Source organism: Diabrotica virgifera, chromosome 6 (genome assembly GCF_917563875.1).
Source record: "Diabrotica virgifera virgifera chromosome 6, PGI_DIABVI_V3a".
Taxonomy (NCBI): Eukaryota; Metazoa; Arthropoda; class Insecta; order Coleoptera; family Chrysomelidae; genus Diabrotica; species Diabrotica virgifera.
Window position 1 is genome coordinate 198,624,674 of NC_065448.1, and position 19,316 is coordinate 198,643,989.

Below are 19,316 nucleotides of genomic sequence, written 5' to 3' on the forward strand. Positions count from 1 at the left end.
ACAGCAATACATTTTTTCTTCCCGTAATAAATTGGTAATTAATTCCTTGGGGTTATATTTTCGATTTTCATCATTTTTCGGGGGTGAATATTGCGCTAGGGGGTGATGGCGTAGTTTTTCGGGATTGGTTAATATATAAATCAAGAGCAATTAATTAGCAATAAAATCTGCCGTTAAAATGATCCCTGTACTCCTTTTCACTACCGAGATATAGAGTGGGTGCTGCTAGCTTTACGGTAAAGGCTTTACCCACTGTTTCTCGGAAACCGCTACAGCAATAAATTTTTTCTTTCAGTAATAAATTAGCAATAAATTAGCAATTAATTCCTTGTGGTTGAATTTTCGATTTTCATCATCTTTTTGGGGGTGAGTTTTACCCTAGGGGATGATGGGGTAGTTTTTTGGGTCTGGTTAATATAAAAATCAAGAGCAATTAAATAGCAATAAAATATGCCGTTAAAATGATCCCTGTACTCCTTTTCATTGCCGAGATATAGAGTGGGTGCTGCTAGCTTTACCGTAAAGCTAGCAGCACCCACTGTTTCTCGGAAACGGCTACAGCAATAAATTTTTTCTTTCCGTAATAAATTAGCAACTAATTCCTTATGGTTGAATTTTCGATTTTCATCATCTTTTTGGGGGTGAGTTTTACGCTAGGGATGATGGGGTAGCTTTTCAGGATTGGTTAATATACCAATCAAGAGCAATTAAATAGCAATAAAATATGCCGTTAAAATGATCTCTGTACTCCTTTTCATTGCCGAGATATAGAGTGGGTGCTGCTAGCTTTACCGTAAAGCTAGCAGCACCCACTGTTTCTCGGAAACGGCTACATCAATAAATTTTTTTCTTTCCGTAATAAATTAGCAATTAATTCCTTGGGGTTGAATTTTCGATTTTCATCATCTTTTTGGGGGTGAGTTTCTAGGGGATGATGGGGTAGCTTTTCAGGATTGGTTAATATACCAATCAAGAGCAATTAAATAGCAATAAAATATGCCGTTAAAATGATCCCTGTACTCCTTTTCATTGCCGAGATATAGAGTGGGTGCTGCTAGCTTAAAGACCGCGTCCCACCATCAAATAATTTGATCAAACTGGTTTGAGCAAACTGAAAGTGACAGTTAGTGACGTCATATCCTGAGTGTTCATTGTGGATAATAACAAATACTATGGACTATCAGGGCCGGCGATAACGGGCCTGCAAGGGATGCACTGCAGGCGGGCGCCACTGTTTGGGGGGCTCCAAAATGAGCTTTTTTCTGCTGGTATCATATATAATATACTAAAATAGAAAAATTAATTTTTTAAATATGGTGTAAGTTCCAGATATCGCTAACCTGTGTTTGTTATTTTTGCACCTCACACATGTAAATATATAAATGTATAGGTACAACGCCTAGAATTGTATTCCTACGGTGTCGTAATAAAATTTATTGGTGAAGATATAATGTTTCTAAAAACCAAACATCTTTGCGCTTAATCGTAGGTATTGGGAATGTTTTGTTTATTTTCTTCAAATTTCTTTGAAGTTGTTTATAATCTTTGTGTCAGCAGTTATAGGAGAGAACATTAATGATTTGTGGTAAAATAAACATGGTTCTGAATTTCTGAAACTGTTTCTGTCCCCTTTGACCTACCTAATTTAAGTAGTGTGAAGTTAAATAAAAATGGATTCAAAAAAAGTTATCCGGGGTGCAAAATCGAAAAAGAAGGGCCGAAAAAGAAGAAATGGAAAAGAAAATCTAGTTTAGACTTGATAGCTTAGCATTAATTTCAATAGAAAATTAGTTGAGTCACTAAAGGTTTTCACCTCCGATTTCGTTGAACCTCGATCGATTTTCATTAAAATTGATGGGTAGTTAGAGGATACCTCAAGAAACAAAAGTGAGTTGGTGCCAACTTGCACTTTTACCCTGGGGGTGGATGCCACCCCTTCTCGGGGATAAAAATTATTTTATTAGAAATAGCCACATAAATCGATAGAGGGATAAATTCTAAGTAAAATTTGTCATATAAATTTATTAAAATAAATCAATATTTGAGGGGTCTAGATGCAAAACCGGACATTTCCATGTTTTGGTCAAAATTAGTTGAATACATCTCTGTAATCTGTGATTAAAGGTCCATATATTAACAATTTGATAAAGAGCAAAATTGTACAGTTCCGGTTCAGGTGCAAAAGTGGACTTTTCCTCCAATTTGAGATAAGGGAAAAGTAAAGTTGTGATTTTTTTTTTTAGTTTACTCAGAATGACATAAAGTGGAAATGTCCGGTTTTGAATCTAGACCCCTCATTTTTTGAGTTATTTAAGATTTTAAAAAAGTTGCATGTTTTAAAGCGGTTTTTCATAAATAACTCAAAAGTTTTTACAAAATAAGTATCATTACCCATTCCCAAATTGAGGGTAATAAAGAAATCGAAAAAATTCCTTACTTGAAAATTTAAGTGTTCAAGTTTAAATAGCGGAAAACGATACATTTGATAAAATATACTTACTAAACACTTATCAAAGTACTCAGAAATACCTTTCAAATGAGCTTCAGAAGAAGTTGATAGCTTCAGATGAATTAATTATAAAAGGAGATTTTCAAGTAAGAAATTAATTTCTTTTATTATCTTGAATTTTGGTAAAGATTTATAGCTTTTGAGTTATTTATGAAAAACCGCTTAAAAAGTATTAATTTATTTTAATAGCTATATAGCCAAATTTTGATTAGAATTTGTCTCTATATCGATTTTTGGCGTTATTTTTAATAAAACAATTTTAATCTCAGAGAAGGGGTGGCATTCATCCCCAGCGTAAAATCGCAAGTTGGCACCATGTCACTTTTGTTTCTTTAGGTATCTTCTAACCACTCACCAATTTTCATGAAATTTTATGAAGGTTCACCGAAATCGGAGGTAACAAATGATTGATTTTTACGTGCATTCACTGTAGTAAATTGTGTTTGGTATTAAATTAGATATTAATCTTATTGATAATTTTGTAAACATCGAAACAAGGAGAATATATTTTTTACCTATTTACATCTCATTTAAATTTTGTATAGTTTCCAAAAAATGAAATACCTAAATCTAATTAAGTCTAAAAAGAACGAAGGGCGCCTGTGCTAGTTTTGCAGGCGGGCGCCTTATACCCTAGCGCCGGCACTGTGGACTATAATACTATGGACTATAGTCCATAGTATTTGATAATAATGAAAAATTTTAATTTTAAATAAAGTACAAACAAGTTAGACAACTCAATACAAAAAATTTGATCAAACTAGACTGATAGTGAGAGCACAGATTTTTAGAATTTCAAAAAAACTGCAATTGTGACGTCACTTTGACGTACTTCCTCAAGTACGTCAAGTTTGATCAAATTATTTGATGGTGAGACGCGGCCGTTACCCTAAAGCTAGCAGCACCCACTGTTTCTCGGAAACGACTACAGCAATAAATTTTTCCTTTGCGTAATAAATTAGCAATAAAATATAGTCTTAGTCTGAATTTGGTCTTATGGAGCGGTGCTGCTGACTTTACCGACATTAAAAAATCTACTGATGGCTACTGATTTTTTGAAAGCAAAACTTGACGACATCAAAACTGACCTGGCAACCCTGCTCTCCTGACTGACTGTCAGTCAACCTGTGTCTGTGTCCGTCCGTGTCCGTAAGTCCCACCAAACTCCAGTCTCCAAACAACAAAAACAACATCCAAATTAAAAATAATAATAATCTAAGATAATAATCATAATAAGATCAAGATCAAAGTGCTACAGGCTACAGTACGAGTACAGTACTAAAACACAATGGAATTGGAACATTTACATGAATTAAAACACGAACTCGAACTAGATATATACGAAGATCAACTAGATAAAGTCCATATTGCAGATTTGTTTAAACACGATTCTGAGGAAACTATGTATTTTGAAGATAACCATGTCCAAATTGAGAGTTCCAACCAGACACATATAGAACAACCCTCTGATGATCTGAAAGATGTCCCAAATCATACAGATTATCAGGCAATACTTACTGACAATGTGAAAATGGATCACAACTTAGTTGCAGAAGGAACTGAGAAAGGTAAGTCAGTTAAGTAGCTTTATGAAACTAGTACCCTACCTACTATAGTATTGGAATTTATCACAACTATAAAATTGGCAGTACTTTGTTAGAGGTTTTGCTCTCAGTTCGAAATAAGTTTTAAAAATTTTTGTTTTTGTTGTTAGAAACGTAATTAATTCAACATGTGCCAATCGATTTAGGTTTCAACCTAACATATCCCACACATTTTCAATGGGGGGCAAATCAGCTGATCTTGATGACCACTCCAAAGTCTATATACCAGATTCTTGTATGAACTCCATTGTTTCAGGCGTAATATGAGGACTTACGTTATCCTGTTGAAAGATCGCATTAGAATGGTTTGTAGGTAGGTACATAAAACCAGTTGCAGTACTTCACTAATATATCGTCAAGCTGTCAGGGTGCTGTTGATAAGAACTAGAGGTGATCTGGTTCCCAAACATATAGCACCCAATATCATAATGCTTGGTTGTCTTGCAGTGTGATGTTTAACAGCCAAGTCTATATTTCGTCTCTCACCTCGAAAACATCTTCCCCTAATGCACTTGTCAGACCCACCCAAACAAAACCCAGATTCATCACTGAAGCAGACAAAATTCCCAGTGCCGGATTTACCACTAGGCCGTGGCCTAGGGCTGCAAGCAAAAGGGGGCCGCAGCGTTTTGTAAAAAAGACTTAGTCTGAGAGAGACCTTTGATTCCTATGAAAACTAAAGGAAAAGAGCTGTCTAAAAATGAAACATATTCTTGAAATAAAAAGACGCCCGAAAAGAAAAGCTCTCCCTGGCGAAGACAAAGAAGATGAACCCACTGAACCCCACTTTAATGGCAAAGAAGACTTAAAGATTAATACATTCACTGTTGTAATTGATGGGCTTGTTTCAGAATTGAATGAATGCTCCGAAGTTTATTTCAGTCTTAATGAAGAATTTGGAGAAGAGTGCGTACAGTTCAAAGGCTTAGTTGAAGGTATATGTGATGAAGAAAGAGAACCTCATGATAACAAGATTACCAAGCCTCCGAGGAATACACTTTTGGAGTATCTGAAACTCATTCATGAAAAACAGTTAACAACATTATTTCCGAATATGGATACGGTTTTGCTCATTCTACTATGCATGATGATATCTAATGCATCTGGAGAAAGATCATTCAGCATGTTGAAAAGAATCAAAAACTACTTGCGGAACTCGATTCTAGATTGTCTAGTTTGGCTAGTTTTGTTTCAAATGCTGAGCTTTAGACTTAACGATTTGATTAAAGATTTTACAGCCAAAAAAAGCTAGAAAAGTGAGTGTTTAGAGTTTAGAAATGAGATTTATTATGAGTATGAAGTGGAGTGAGTGTTAATGTTAATCACTAATCCAACTTTATCCAAATTAAGAACATGATATTGACCTTTTTCAGTATAAGAGAATAATGTGAAAATTGAATGATCCAGAAGTTTATTTGTAGTATTCTTAATATTTTTCTTTTTCAGTACCGTAGCCTATTACTAGTACAGTTCACGTTATTTTGCTTGTTCTATTACTTATAATGTCTTTTCAACTCGGCTTTTTTTAGTCCTTTGTTGTCATCTGTACTTTTTTCTCCGAATAAAACAAAAAATGATATTTAATTTTAACAATTAGTAATTTAAATAGTAATTTAAAATGTAATAATTTTAGCAATATTAATAATTTTACAAGTAACTGCTGTGTGCTAACATTTTTAATTATATAATATTTTCCATCTTCTTCTTAAAGTGCCTCCTCCATTACGGAAGGTGCCTCCTCCATATAACTACAGCAAATTGCTCTCCATCTTGAGCGGTTCTTAGTATCGAATGTGTGTCCATGCCTGTCCAGTCTCTTACGTTCTTCAGCCAGGAGCATTTTTTTTCTTCCTGGACCTCTTCTTTCTTCCACTTTCCCTTCCATTATGAGTTGTAAAAAGTTATATCTTTCTCATCTGTAAATATGTCCTAGAAAACTTGTTTTCTGTTTTTTACAATATTTAGGAGTTCTCTCGTATTCCCATTCTTCTCAGCACCTCGACCTCATTGTTGGTCACATGCTTTTTTCAAGAGATCTTCAGCATCCTTCGAAAAACCCACATCTCAAAGGCTTCTATAAATATATAAATCTTTCTGTACATTTTCTTTTTAGAAATTACTATAAATATAGAAATTGTTGTTAGAACTGTTTTGGGGTTTTAGTTAGCCAAATTTGCAAACCAAGATTATTTAATTAGTGAATACATTTCAACCTATTTATGTACCTTATTCAAATAGAATATTAGTGGAATTCTTATTCATTTATGTTATGCCTTGTATGTTGTACCAGTTTTAAAAAGTAAAATTAAAATAAACGTTATATATTAATATGAAATGTGCTTTATGCTTTAATTACATAATCGTGAAGTTCTCGGGAGCCGCTCGGGATAATTTGGCCTAGAGCCGCAAGTACCCTAAATCCGGCACTGAAAATTCCATTGGCCATTTCAGTTTTGCTGAGCTCTGCACCATTCTATACGAACAATAATATCTATACTAATAATGATTTCTAGAAAGTGACAATGAATCACCATCTTGTAAAAATTGGCAGAGTATAGTCCCATTTCAAGTAATCTTTGACTAACTGTTCTCTTTGAAACTCCCTCCTCTAGCTGCAACTAAATTATCTCTTACTTGATGTACACCTGGTTCCAAAAAAAACTGATACGACTCTTGACGCGTATTTTGTAGAAAATTGAGCAGTGTATTTTGAAGGATAAATACTTAATATTTACATACTGTCAATGTCACTGCCAAATCTTAAAATTTGTCAGATGGCTTATTCTGTTCCACGGTTATTAGACTTTATTATTAATCTTTATTATTAATCCTTTCTCCGCAACTGAGAGTATCTTATCAACTGTATTGTTTTTAAACAATAGATGATAAAATAAAAATATTGACAGTTAAAAAATGTGAACATTATTGCATTGTGTGTGGCCTAAGTTTGGGCTGAAAACTGAAATGTATTACATTTTTACAAAATTTTGGAATATGTTTAATTACGTAGACCAATTTTAACAGTTGTTTTCAATACATATTTCAATCATCTACAAATAGTTTCTAATGTCTTTTGATGTCAAATAATTAGGGAAGCTGGAATTCAACAGTTTAGAATTTTACATTGAGTTAATGCAAAATTGTGACGCATGTCAAAATTCTCAATGTATTTTAATTGTATTCATTTTTTTCGAATCCTGAAAAAACTAATAAATATTTTTGAAAAATTTAAACTCAGAATGAAAGGCTACATTATTACCGAGGGCTGAAAGTCCCTGAAAACTTCTATAATATTTATTTTAATAAGTTACATGGATGAAAATAAAAAAAGGTGTGATATTTAATTTCAAATATTTCATTCAATAGAAACTGCTTGTTTATTCTAAGGGGCTTTCCGCCCTCGGTAATAATGTAATCTTTCATCCTGCGTTTAAATTTTTCTAAAAGACTTATTAGTTTTTTCATGAATCAGTTGTTTGTTGTTTGTTTATTTTATTATTTGTCTGTCATAATCAATATAATGTCAAATCAATCAAATACACTGCTCAACATGATCAAATCTTACTAAGAGTCGTATCAGTTTTTTTAGGAACCGGCTGTACACTGTCCCATCTATTTCTGAGAACAAGAAGTATTAGATATGGTCATAGCCTTTATAATAATGTAAGACATCGAAGGCTGAAATGCAAAAATGACCAAGTGACATTTGGCTAACTTTAAACTAGAGCGGTTTAAAGTTTGAAATTTTGAAAAAAAAAAATTCATAAAACATGATTTGGTGGTTTTATTGTCATAATTCAAACAAATTTAAATGAAGTTTAGATACTTTATAAACTACCATTTGTAGACTATGTATTTTTTTAAAAGTGTATAAAGTAGTGTCGGTTTGTAATATTTTCTGCCCAATCGCAACCAGGAAAAATTACCAACCCACTATATTTTTTTACCTTCAACTGAAAAAAAAAATGCTGAAGGTAACTGATTTTTATTATCGGAACTGGTAAAATTGACTAAAACTGATACATTTTTGACATTTATGAATTAACAAAACTCAAATTTACAACTAAGTATATGTAAAAATTCTTAAATTAGTTAACGGAATGGAGTGGGTATTTGTTACTTTAATAAATGGATTTTTTGTTTTATATCTAAGAAGACTTGAAAGAGTAATAATATCATCCAAACATACATAGGTATATATATGAAATTATACCCCGACTTACGCGAATTCGACTTGCGCGATTATCGCTCGGTCCCACCTATCGCGTAAGTTCGGGGTATTACTGTATTTCATATTCTTTTTCGTCGAACTAATTATTCAGTGAATATAGATCTGGTCAGACTCCTTGCTCATGCTAATCGGTTGCCTCATGAGACAGATTTTTTTAACTTGTCCTTAAGTGCCTTTAAACAATCTCTGAAGCGTTAAATTTAATTGTAATTCTATATACATATTTATTTTATGATTTTGTATTTTATTTAGTATTTGTTTCTAATTTTTATAAATGTTGCTTAATTGTATATTTTTTGTCAATGGGCTTGCCCCGTTTATTAACAATAAATAAATAAATAAAGTAATTAAATTGGGGATGTTAAGATCGTGTATTTTAAGAAATATAACCTATCAGAAAATCATTCATGTTTTGTAAACAGCTAAAATGGTTGAATGGAGAAAATCAAACAAGATAGAACTTTTTGTAATTTCATTAAGAAGTGTTTAATAAACAACATATCAAAAAGTTCTACTCGAGAAGTGGGTGCTTCATTTTTTATTAAACAAATGAACTACGAAGTTTGATGTTTTTTAAATAACTCCGAAAATATAAATTTTAGAACAAAACTGACTTGACCATTGGAAAATTCTCTGTATCTTCTATAATTTTTTATTTATAACGCTAAAGTCACCCTTGTCACAAACATTGGCACACTGTAAACTAGCGTACGGCGAAGTGCACGGTTGAGTTATTTTAATGTAATTCTTTAACTAATGGATCAAATGAAATTTTACAAATTCAACCCAAAAGAAGAATAATTAAGCTATCTTATGGTTATAATAAAAAGAAATAAAATGTATGGGCATAAGTATGGTGGGGGCGGAAAGTGAGCCTTACATGAATTTTGTTTAAAAATGATTTAAAAATGTGTAACTAATACAATTTTTCTTATAAAACCCTCAATTTTGCACAACTTACCTTTCAAGCATCGTACTAAATGATGTTTCATTTAAAAAAAACTCAAAAGTTTAATTCAAATGATATGACGTCTTAAAAAATGTAATTTTTGAAATCTTTGTAGTTTGATAGAATTACCACCACTTTAAGACGGTATTACTCAAGTTCAAACAGATCTATTACAGTTTTATAAGTGCTTTTTTAAAACTTAGGATGCAATCTTTAAAATGCACTAAATTATTTTACTTTAGAAATGAAATAGACTATTTCTTTTTGAGAAAATTAAGAAAGATAACAAAAATATAATACAAAAACCGAAAATTACCAGCTAAAAAAATGTTTATATAAAGTGATCAAAACTTTTTTCTGTAAAACTTACCTAAAATACATTTAATAATAAACTTCAATAATAATAAATGTTCAGCCAAAATTTTTTTTATAGCTCATACGGTATGTCTGCGTAACTTGGAACCTATTGATAACTTTTTTATTATCAGTTTTACGAAAAAAAGTTATTCTTTATAAAATACTCTGCATCGTATATAATCTAAGGTGCAATCATCAAATATCAAATTTAATGAATTTTATACGAGGTATGTCAAAAAATATGAATTTCACTCAAGAGTAAAGTATCATTGAATTTCACAATATCGAAAATTGCTATTAAGAAAAATTGTTTGGAATTAAAAAATTTGTTTTAGTGTTCAATTACATCCTTCTAATTAAAATATTGTGAATAATAAAGGCACTTAACTCTTAGGAAAAATTCATATTTTTTACATACCTCGTATAACATTAAAAAAGTTTAATATCTGATGGTTGTATCTTAGATTTTAGACCAGGGAGTGCATTTTATGAGGAATAACTTTTTTTCGTAAAAGTGATAATAAAATAGTTATCATAATTATTGTAATAAAATGATGATGAGTATCCGTAATTTGGAAAAAAATTGAAAAAATTTTTTCGATTAGAATAATGTAATTGTATATTTAAACATAATTTTTAATTTCAAACAACTTTTCATAATAGCATTTTTTGATATTCTGAAATATAAAGGTACATACTTTAATCTTTAACAAAATTCATATTTTTGACATAACTCGTATAAAATTGATAAAATTTGATATCTGATGGTTGAGTTTTAGATTTTTGACTATCCAGAGTATTTTATGAAGAATAACTTTTTTTCGTAAAATTGATAATAAAAAAGTTTTCCATGTGGTTCCTAGCTACGCAGACATACTGTATAAGAGCTTCTGTATAAGAATTTTAAAATTGCAATGCCATATTCGGATTCAGTATAATCAAAAACAAAATAGAAACATATTTAATCAAAGTAAAATGATGAATTTAACGATATTTTTAAAATTATTAATATAAAACAATTGTTATTGTTTAAACAATTAATAAACAATTAATAAACAATTAGAGGCCAGATCTGCGAGTAGAACTTTTTTTTACTTTAACAAGTACTTATATAAACTAACAAAAATAGTTTTAGAAAAATATAAGCTTGTTTGAATTTTTCCGAACAATGCATGTTTTCGTTCTAATGGCACTCCCCTATTATTTGAAATATGTTTTCTTGGCATACTGCTACACTACTTACCAAAAGTAAATATGTCGTAGATGCCCATGCGTTTGCCGAAGCTAGGTTTAGGATGTTATGTATTCGTTTTCTACTATTCATTATTATTAATAAAACAATACTATTATGTTGAATAATCCAAAAATGAGTTATAATAATAAGTAATACCCAATAGTAAAAAATGTAGATTTTAACTATTCCACAATTCGGAGCACACTAACTGATATTCTGTTACTAACTACAAAAATTTACAAACTACAAACTGATTTGGAGCCCTTTTAAACGGCGGAACATGTTACGTTCAATAATGATAAGCTTCCTTTTAAAATTTCTTTTTTAAAGAAATATATTTATCTAAGCAACAAAAACATTAAGAAAAAACGGCAGATAAATTATTACCAAGCGACAAATTCCACCTATTTTAGGTAGAAAGAATATTCATCTTGTTTAAGAACTATTTTTCTTGTTTATGAAAGTTACATCTACATAAAATTAACTAAACAAAAAATGGTATTTAATTAAGTGAGAAAAAAGTAATAAATGATAAAAAAATATTTTTGGATAGGATAAAATATCTTAAGCATTTTAAAAACTCAAGATATTGTTTGTATAAAATCACTAACGCTCAAACATTTAAAATACAATCTAACAAAAACTTACTAACTGTAAAGGATTAAAATGATATACCAAATGAACGTTGTTCTTAAATTTACAAAATTCTAGTCGCTTGGTTGCCGAAAATTGGTAAAAATGTCATTTATTTTAAATTACCAAGCAACAAAAAATTCATCGTGCCACATGAGGATACAACCAATCAACACAGAAACATTTTTTGATTTCAATGATACAGGGTGTTTCATTGGGAAACGGAAATACTTTAATGGTGAATAGAGGTCACCGAGACCGTTCTATGTATACTAAATTTTTTGCCCTACCGACTTTTATATCCGAGTTACAGGGTGTTTTATCGATTTTGCTCATTTCTTTCCAAAACCATAACTTTAGAACCACCGTGCATATTTTTTTAATATTCGGTACACATATGTCTCATTCAAAACCCAAACGACCCACATACTAATCACAAGAAAAATCCAGGTCCGGATTAACAAAAAATTATAAAGTAATTGTGATCTTAAAACAACACCCTGTATATTGAAATTTTGAAAATCTGTTTGCATATTTGAAAAGAGCACAAAAAACTAAGTCTAATGGTTCGTTACGATTTTTCGGCCAGACAATTTTTTGACTTTAATTTTGAAATTATATTAAATTTTTTAAGAACTCAACATTAAAAAGCAGGTATTATTAACTTATAATTATAAATTATTAAAGTTATTGAATAAAAACTTATTATTTTAAAATGAATCAATACTTTTTACCACATTGGAAAGACTCAATTATTAATCACAAGAAAAATCCAGGTCCAGATTAACAAAAAAAAAAACAAAGTAATTGTGACCTTGAAACAACACCCTGTATATTGACATTTTCAAAATTGGATTGCACATTTGAAAAGACCACAAAAATCCGAGTTTATCGGTTCACTTTGATTTTTTGTGCAAAAATTTATTAACTTTAATTTTGAAATTAAATTAATATATTCACATTTTTAAGAACCCTGAAATTAAAAGCAGGTTTTTAATTTTAAGTTTTAAGTTTTAAATTTTAAAAATAATCAGTAGTTATTATTTAATGTAATAGAGAAGGACTCACTTACTAATCACAAGAAAAACCCAGGTCCGTATTAACAACAAAACAAGTAATTGTGACTTTGAAAAAACACCCTGTATATTGAAAAGTTTAAAATACGTTTGCACACCTGAAGAGAGCACGAAAACTAAGTTTAACGTCCCGCTTTATTTTTTTGTGCAGACAATTTAATGACATTACTTCTGAAATTATATCGAAATTTTTATTATGAGTTCCCAGAGTTCTTAAAAATTTCGACATAATTTCAAAATTAAATTCATTAAATTTTCTGGCCAAAAAATTGAAGCGAACGATTAAACTCAGTCTTTTGTGCTAAATTTCAATATACAGGGTGTTGTTTCAAGGTTACAATTACATACTTTATATTGTTTTGTTAATCCGGACCTGGTTTTTGGTTGTGATTTGTAAGTGGGTCGTTCGAATGTCGTAAATAGGTATTAATTATTTTTAAAATGAGTATTTATTTAATAACTTTAATAATTTATTGTTAAAAGTGCTTTAAAAATCTGCTTTTTAATTTCAGTGTTCTTAAAAGTATCAAGATATTTAATTTTAAAATTAGTCATTAAATTTCCTTCACAAAAAATTAAAGCAAATCGATAAACTCAGATTTTTGTGGTCTTTTTAAATGTGCAAACAAATTTTGGAAATTTTAATATACAGGGTATTGTTTCAAGATCACAATTACTTTATGTTTTTTTGTTAATCCGGACCTGGATTTTTCTTGTGATTAATAATTGGGACGTTCCAATGTGGCAAATAAATATTGATTAATTTTAAAATGAGTATTTATTCAATAGCTTTAATAATTTATAATTAAAAGGTAATAATACCTGCTTTTTAATGTCAGAGTTCTTAAAACATTCAATATAATTTCAAAATTAAAGTCATAAAATTTTCTGGCCGAAAAATTAAAGCGAACGATTAGACTTATTTTTTGTGCTCTTTTCAAATATGCAAACAGATTTTCAGAATTTCAATATACATAGTGTTGTTTTAAGGTCAAAATTACTTTATAATTTTTTGTTAATCCGGACCTGGATTTTTCTTGTGATTAGTATGTCGGTCGTTTGGGTTTTGGATGAGACACATATGTACCAAATAACAAAAAAATATACAGGGTGGTTCTAAAGTTATGGCTTAGGAAAGAAATTGGCAAAATCGATAAAACACCCTGTAACTCGGTTATAAAAGTCGGTAGGGCAAAAACTGTAGTATACCTTGAACCACCTCGGTGACCTCTATTCACAATTAAAGTATTTCCGTTTCCCAATTAAACACCCTGTATAACTCAATATCGCCCAAATTGTCGTTTGGTAACTTTTACCTTTCAACCGTCGACATCAGATCCTCCACTACGCCGATAAGTCTGATCAATGGACCATCTGCTTCAAACTCTACAGGATCTACAGGAACTCTCATACAGGAATATTACATCAGATTTAACTTACGGGAAACAAATGGAAACTGCCCACATTGTAACGTACACGAAGACCAACACCACATAATAAACGACTGCACACTAACACAACGGACAGCAGCTAGGCAAGCACTTACAGACAAGCTCACACGCAAACATTTAACATACCCCCCACAAACATAGACTCCACAGACAAAGAACTGACGCAATGGATAAACGAATGGTGTGAACAATTAATACTGGACGATGACGATACCACTCCATAAAAATCCACTACACATATCACCACACTCACATACACATATAGTACACATATCTTACCTCTGCCCCAGGGCCCAATAGCGAAGTGGAAACACAAACATTGCGCAAGTGACAGGACACTCAACCAAAAGTAGATTAGGTTAGAATAGGGAACTAGGAATTATAAGACAAAATAGATAGCATAGGTTAGATAGGCTAGAATATAGGACACTCTGTTTAGATCATAGGAAATTTTGTAAAACCAATGTATTATTTTTTTTCAATAAACAAGGGGAACGGGGCTCTTCTTTCACCGCGAATTTTTGGAGTGCGGTGATGGGATGGGTTCGTTTGACAGCGGTATCGTTAGACATTGGATAGTTACAGGTCGTATGCCGAAAGGTAGGCAGACCAGGGCCTCGGCTGGTCGGTGCACTCCTCGGAGGGAGCCGAACAGTCGCAGGCGCGAATCGATTCACTTCATGCTTCAAACTCTTAACACTGTTGATGGAGCAGCTTCAACTCTTTGTGTGAAATTTCCTGTAAACCAAAACCGGCCTCTTTCATGCTTATAATGCATTCTTTTTTGAAGTTGCTTAAATGACAAAATTACCCACAACTATGATCTCTTGGCATTTTAAATTTTTTGGGTAAATCAAAAACAATCCAAAATGACCAAAAATTGCAAATAAACCAAGTATACTATATTTACAATCAAGATGCCAATCAGTTTGATCGTCTCTCAAATTATATTGTCCGTGTACGCCGTTATGCTAAATAAGTATTAATTCTGTTTTAGGTTTTCCTTCTTCGATTGTTCAGAAAGATGATATGGACAGTGATATGCTGGAACATCCAACGGGGAAATCACTCCAACGCCATAACAAAAGTGTCAATATTTCAACAAAAATGTTTGTTGAGAACAATCAATTAATTCAAAATATGGATTCCGTGGAAAAGCAGATTATTGCTAAAAACAACAACAGAAACATAAATTTGTCCTTTGAAAAGTCGTTTTCATGTAATGTTTGTTCAATTATATTTACTCTCAAAAGTAGCTTGAGAAAACATTCACTTACTCATGCTGAAGAAACACCTTTTGAGTGCGATATTTGTCATAAAAGATTCAGCCAAAATTCCCAATGTCTTGCACATAGGCAAACACATACAAAAGAGAAACCCTTCAGATGTAGTATTTGCTTTAAGTACTTTAAGGGAGAATCTATCTTAAACGGACATATGAAATTGCACACTGGCTCCAGTATTTTAACAGAAAGCGACCGATCTAACCAACAAGAAGACCTCCATGATGAAGATAATAGTTTAGAATCAATAATGTCGGAGAACATTTCAAATATATCGACAGATAATGATGAATTAACACATAGTATACTTAATATTGAAGAAAACCATATACAACAAACCAAATTTGATAATCATCTTAAAGAAAAACCCAACCAACGTACGTTTGTGCATAGTAAAGAAACAGACAAACTATTTCAATGCAAAATTTGCTATAAGCGTTTCTCAGTAATAACCAATCTGACACGTCATATATTTAGGCATGCAGACTTAGCTAGATTTAAGAACCGCATACAAAAACGCACTGCAGAACAACAATTAAGGTGTCATATATGCTTTGTGCAATTCACATTTAAAGATAGCCTCAGAAATCATTTACTTAGGCACGTTGGAGAAAAACCTTTTGAGTGTGATATTTGTCGTAAACTGTTTTTTCAAAATAATAATTGTATTGTACATAGGCGTACACATATAAACGGGAAATCTTTAGAAAAGAAATCACTTGATATTTATTCCAATATGCCTACAGAAATTGATCAGTCAATGGAAAATGTGCCTTTAAATGCCGAAAAAGAATCTTTGCAAAATGTTACATCAGATCATCTTTCTAATGTTTCAAAAGTAGATTCTTTCCAATGCAAATTTTGTTTCAAACAGTTCTCACTACAAACAAATTTAAAACGTCATATACTCACGCACTTGGGAATAAAACCCTTTAAATGCGTTATATGTTTAAAGACATTTTCTTCTCAAATCGCACTAACAGAACACGAGCGCATACATTCTGGAGAAAAACCCTATAAATGTGAATTGTGTGAAAAGGAATTTATATCAAAGTATATCTTCAAGAAACATATGAGATTGCACACCGGGGAAAATCTTATAAAGTGTGATTATTGTCCCCAACAGTTTACAAATAACGCAAGTTTGAAGGGGCACGTAGTAAGCCACACTAGAGAAAGACCATTTCAATGTATTATTTGTTTTAAGAAATACTCCAACAAAGGAAACCTGGACAGACATATGCGCTGTCACACTGGAGAAAATCGTCAATTTAAATGCACTATATGTTTAAAGACATTTTCTTCACAAATCACACTAACAGTCCATGAGCGCATACATTCTGGAGAAAAACCCTATAAATGTGAATTTTGTGAAAAGGAATTTATATCAAAGGATACCTTCAACAAACATATGAGACTCCACACAGGCGAAAAACTTAAAAAGTGTGATTATTGTCCCAGACAGTTTATAGATAACACTAGTTTGCAGTTGCACATACTAAGCCACACTGGAGAAAGACCATTCCAGTGTGTTGTTTGTTTCAAAAAGTTTTCAAGAAAAAACAGCCTGAACAAACATAATATGCGTTCCCACACTGGAGAAAATCCTCGATTTAAATGCATTATATGTTTAAAGACATTTTCTTGTCAAATCACACTAACAGACCACGAGCGCATACATTCGGGAGAAAAACCCTATAAATGTGAATTGTGTGAAAAGGAATTTATATCAAAGAACCCCTTCAACAAACATATGAGATTGCACACCGGGGAAAATCTTATAAAGTGTGATTATTGTCCCAGACAGTTTACAGCTAAGACTCAATTTGAGGCACACGTAATAAGCCATACTGGAGAAAAACCATTTCAGTGTGTTGTTTGTTTCAAAAAGTTTGTAACAAAACCAAACCTGGAAAGACATATGCGCTGTCACACTGGAGAAAATCGTCAATTTAAATGCGGTATATGTTTAAACAGATTTTGTACAAAAGACACACTAACAGACCATGAGCGCATACATTCTGGAGAAAAACCCTATAAATGTGAATTGTGTCAAAAGGAATTTAGATCAAAGAACCCCTTCAACAAACATATGAGATTTCACACCGGCGAAAAACTTATAAAGTGTGATTATTGTCCCAAACAGTTTACAGCTAACAGTGAATTTCAGAAACACGTAGTAAGCCATACTGGAGCAGGACCATTTCAGTGTGTTGTTTGTTTCAAGAAGTTTGGAACCAAATCAAACCTGGACGAACATAGACGTTTCCAGTGCTGTATTTCCCATTACGCCAAATACGCAAAGGCGTCAGGCGGCAAAACATAAAAGGCGGCGAAGATGTACAGCTTCAATACTAAATCAAATAGAATGCATAGTGAAAACACAGCCGACGAAGTCCAATGGAACAAGGTGGTCTGCTCGCCATGATGCTGTAGTGAGCATATGCTCAGAGTTGGAGCGAATATTTAAATCTTTGACAATAATTGAGCGATTAATCTCTGAAAAACCAACGGTTCGCGGAAGCAACTGGAATAAAACGTGGCTTAAAACGATTCGAATGTGCCTTTATGACGGTTTTCTAGAAGTAATATTAGAGCGTTTCGATAAGACCAATAAAATACTTCAAAGCGTTGATACCAACACTGAAGGCACAACTACCCTTTTTTTTTATCTTTGATCAATTTTGTAAAATCTTTACGAAATGCTGAAACCTTTGAAAAAAGCAAAAACACTATGGACGAAAATTACGATAGTCGACAACGAAATCTTATACCCGCTTTACACCAACAATAAATTAAACAAGAAATTGACCAATTTATTCAAGGCCAAGTTTGACGTGTTCAAAAAACAACAATTTGACATTAAATTTTGTTCGTTATTAACTTCACATCATTGTCAAATAACTGTCAAACTGCCAATACGTGTTTTTCAGTTCTTTCGCATTTTAAAGTTTAATTTCAAGTGTTGTCTGATCTTTTTAATAGAGTAGACACATTTTGCAGCTGTATAGTGGTGACAACATATTATATTTGGTGATATGTCGGTTAGAAAGGAGATTGATGACCCGGGTGGAACAATAATTGAGGACATTTCTGGTGAGTCTGTTCCAATTAAAAATAATTATGAAGACGATATTTCTAGTGCTGAGAAACTACATTATGACAAAAATATTCGTTACCGATTAAGTGATTCAGGACCATTTATTATTTATATTGAGTCTACCGACAAGAACATTGGAAAATTACATGCTATCAGAGTTGGACATTATTTACATTTAAATAATTTCAAAAGTAGCATTGCTGAAATCAAATCTATTGGTAGGAATAAAATTAAAGTAGTTTTGAATAATGCTTCATCTGCCAACAATATTGTAAGTAGCGACTTTTTAGAAGTCAGCAATTTAATTGCTTATATCCCACAGTTCTTTGTGGAACGTCGTGGTTTAATACGCTCAGTTGATACAGAATTTACAGAAATATATCTATTAGAAAAACTTAAAGCTGAGAATCCAGATAGTAATATTAAACAAATAAAACGACTAAAGCGTAGAATCACAACAGAAACAAATGATATTAAACTAGTAGCTAGGCAACTTGTATGTATAACATTTATTGGATCTTCTTTACCAAAAGAAGTTATAATCAATAGTTGTATTTTTCTGGTGGAACCGTACATATATCCCGTTATACAATGTGAAAGATGCTTAAGGTACGGACATATGACACAACAATGTAAAGGGAAGGAGCGCTGTAAAAACTGTGGTGAAAGCCATAGTAATACGGATTGTTCTATGGTAACCAAATGTTTACATTGTAATCAGCAACATTCAGCAGTGTCAAGAGAGTGTCCAGAATATAGTAAACAACGAAAAATTAAGGAAATTATGGCAACAAAAAATATATCGTTTCAGGAAGCTGAAAAAGTTCATAGTAATCCAAATTATTATTCAAACGTGTTGACTAGTAATACATTCTCGTTGTTGGCTAAT

At 31.8% G+C, this 19,316-nt stretch overlaps 1 protein-coding gene across 1 annotated transcript; it reads left to right on the forward strand.

Moving 5' to 3' along the window:
* The first annotated feature begins 3,493 nt into the window (after nt 1–3,493).
* LOC126887110 (zinc finger protein 709-like) lies at nt 3,494–19,316 on the forward strand. Its single transcript, XM_050654452.1, has 2 exons — nt 3,494–4,077; nt 15,042–19,316. Exons 1-2 carry the CDS (start codon nt 3,798–3,800, stop codon nt 17,651–17,653), a joined length of 2,892 nt encoding a protein of 963 aa, XP_050510409.1. The 5' UTR covers nt 3,494–3,797; the 3' UTR covers nt 17,654–19,316.

Excerpts from the sequence above, each read along its gene's own strand:
- LOC126887110 (XM_050654452.1), top strand. The coding sequence starts at position 3,798 with ATGGAATTGGAACATTTACATGAATTAAAACACGAACTCGAACTAGAT. Across the intron at positions 4,078-15,041 it reads TGCAGAAGGAACTGAGAAAG|GTTTTCCTTCTTCGATTGTT; the intron begins GTAAGTCAGTTA and ends ATTCTGTTTTAG.